Below are 2,500 nucleotides of genomic sequence, written 5' to 3'. Positions count from 1 at the left end.
AGTAGATTTCTGAATTTTACGGGAAAGATTAAATCTCAATATTAATGTTGTGCTGTTTTTCTCAGCCAGGTGATACACGTAAAATAATCAGATTAAATGTTAACACACACACACACATATATATATATATATATATATATATATATATATATATATATATACACATACATACATACATACATATATATATATATATATATATATATATATATATATATATATATATATATATCGCCGCTAATGCTTACTCCACAAGAAGGAAATGTAACTAAAGGTCAGTTCAACTACGCAATTACATTGTCATCATGTCAGGAAGGAAAAATGTTTAAGAATTTCAAGTAATATCCGATTTCCTTACCTCGTCCGACTCGTGGAACTTCTTAGCGACTGGGTGGTGACCAGCGGTACCCTGCGGATAAGAGAAAATAACTCTCTCTCTCTCTCTCTCTCTCTCTCTCTCTCTCTCTCTCTCTCTCTCTCTCTCTCTCTTTAATCTTAATTATCATACCCTAACCAAATCCCTGACTTAGAAGTTGGTTTTCGAAAAGTTTTGATAAAATAGACAATTCAGGAAATTTGAAATTTGAAGACGTTTCAAACATCAAAGAAATAATACATATCAACCCAAAGAGTGTAAAGACATAGAATATAAAGATTATTTGCAAATACATTGATTTTTATAAATAGAAAATAAATCAATAAATGATTCCTATATACACTGATAAAGAAGTATAATCTTTTACAAAAAAAAGTCAATAAATTACTGCCATATAAACAGATGAAATTTAATCTTTTCCAAGAAAAAAATAATACAATCAATCTGTAAATGACTTTAATGTATGTATAAAGAAGTATATTCATTTGCAAAAAAAAAAAAAAAAAAAAAAAAAAAAAACCCTATAAACAAATGCAAACGAACAAAGACGAATCTCCCTTACTAGCTTATACATGATCATATCCAGTGCAGAATCCAGGACTCCCTCGTTCTGGATGGAGCCAGCCAGGGCGCTGATCTCGCTCTCCTGCGACGAATCCGGGCACTCGAACATGTGTTCGGTGTCGCACATGCAGTCCTGTCGCCCCTGGTACTCTCGGGAAAACCCGGCTGTGTTCTCGAACTCCTCCAGGCACCCGTTGGCAGCTGTTTTTTGGGGTAGGAAGATATTGCCTTTAAACGGAATCCTACACTAAAGGTTTCTTATCCTTTTTATTATTACCTCCGCTAACGAAATTGGAAGGAGGTTATGGTTTCGCCCTATAGTCAATTTTTTTAGTGAGGCAGATATGTACCGACTCGCAGGGGTGCCCTTTAAGCTCGGAAATGTTTCCTGTTAGCTGATTGGTCGGACAAAAAGACTTCCGACCAATCGGCAATTAGGAAACTTTTCCTAGCTAAAAAATCTGCCTCACTAAAAAAAATTGACTATAGTTTGTGTGTTTGTTTGTGTGTGTGTGAAGGGGTTGTTTGTTTGTTTCTTAACAGCTTCCTAGCCACAATTTTAATCGCAATGAAACTTGCAGGAATTTACTTTTTTATGTAAAAAGCTGGAAATTATTAAATTTTGAAGGTCAAGGTCAAAGGTCAAGGTCACGGTCAAGTAAATGTCCAATACACGTAATTGGTCATAATTTTGGACATTGTTGGCACAGAGACTTCAAACTTGGTTCATATTTGAGTGTATGAAAATCCACGCCAATTAATACATGTTGAGGTCAAAGGTCAAGGTCGAGCAAAAGGTCGAAAAATAAGCTGCTGCGGCGGAGGCATGCGCTTTACTGAGTGCTCCTCTGGATATTATTATTATTATTATTATTATTATTATTATTATTATTATTATTACCATCTCTTACTTTTTAGGGAGGAAAAATTGGTGAAACCTGACATTAAGGTTTTTTCCTTATACTTTGATCGTTGATTTAAAATCGAGCGTAAATTATTATTATTATTATTATTATTATTATTATTATTATTATTATTATTATTATTATTATTATTATTATGATTGTTTATAAATATTATTATTATTATTATTATTATTATTATTATTATTATTATTATGATTGTTTATAATTATTATTATTATTATTATTATTATTATTATTATTATTATTATTATTATTATTATTATGATTGTTTATAATTATTATTATTATTATTATTAACGTCGCTTACTTACTGTAGTTAACCAATGCTCTGATGATTTTCCTTTTTCTTGAATTATATATTTTAGTTAATATATCCATATTTTTTTTATTTGCTGTTTTAAAAGATCTAATCTATGTTTACAGTATGCCTCAAGTAAAATAATGTAGAATCTCGAGACATCACATGAATATCAAGACAAAAATCTCTCATAAATAAAGTAAAGTAAACTGGAAGTTATTGGGTTATATTAACTACTTTACATTCTGCTAATTTTGAGATTTTGAATATTCTGTTTGGTAAATGTTTCTCCAACACTTAACTCCGTAATTAATAATAATGATGATAATAATAATA

General features: G+C 30.4%; 1 protein-coding gene across 1 annotated transcript in view; it reads right to left on the bottom strand.

Moving 5' to 3' along the window:
• 7B2 (Secretogranin_V domain-containing protein 7B2) overlaps window positions 1-2,500 on the bottom strand; it is a 55,887-nt gene that overhangs the window by 5,235 nt on the left and 48,152 nt on the right. The window contains exons 7-8 of the mRNA XM_068362675.1: window positions 939-1,141; window positions 359-409 (exon numbers count right to left, since the gene is read on the bottom strand). Coding sequence (XP_068218776.1) covers window positions 359-409; window positions 939-1,141 — 254 coding nt within the window. The remainder of the gene's footprint in view (window positions 1-358; window positions 410-938; window positions 1,142-2,500) is intronic.

Source organism: Palaemon carinicauda, chromosome 39, assembly GCF_036898095.1.
Source record: "Palaemon carinicauda isolate YSFRI2023 chromosome 39, ASM3689809v2, whole genome shotgun sequence".
Classification (NCBI taxonomy): domain Eukaryota; kingdom Metazoa; phylum Arthropoda; class Malacostraca; order Decapoda; family Palaemonidae; genus Palaemon; species Palaemon carinicauda.
The sequence above is the reverse complement of the archived record's forward strand: the minus strand, read 5'-3'. Positions and strand labels throughout refer to the sequence as shown.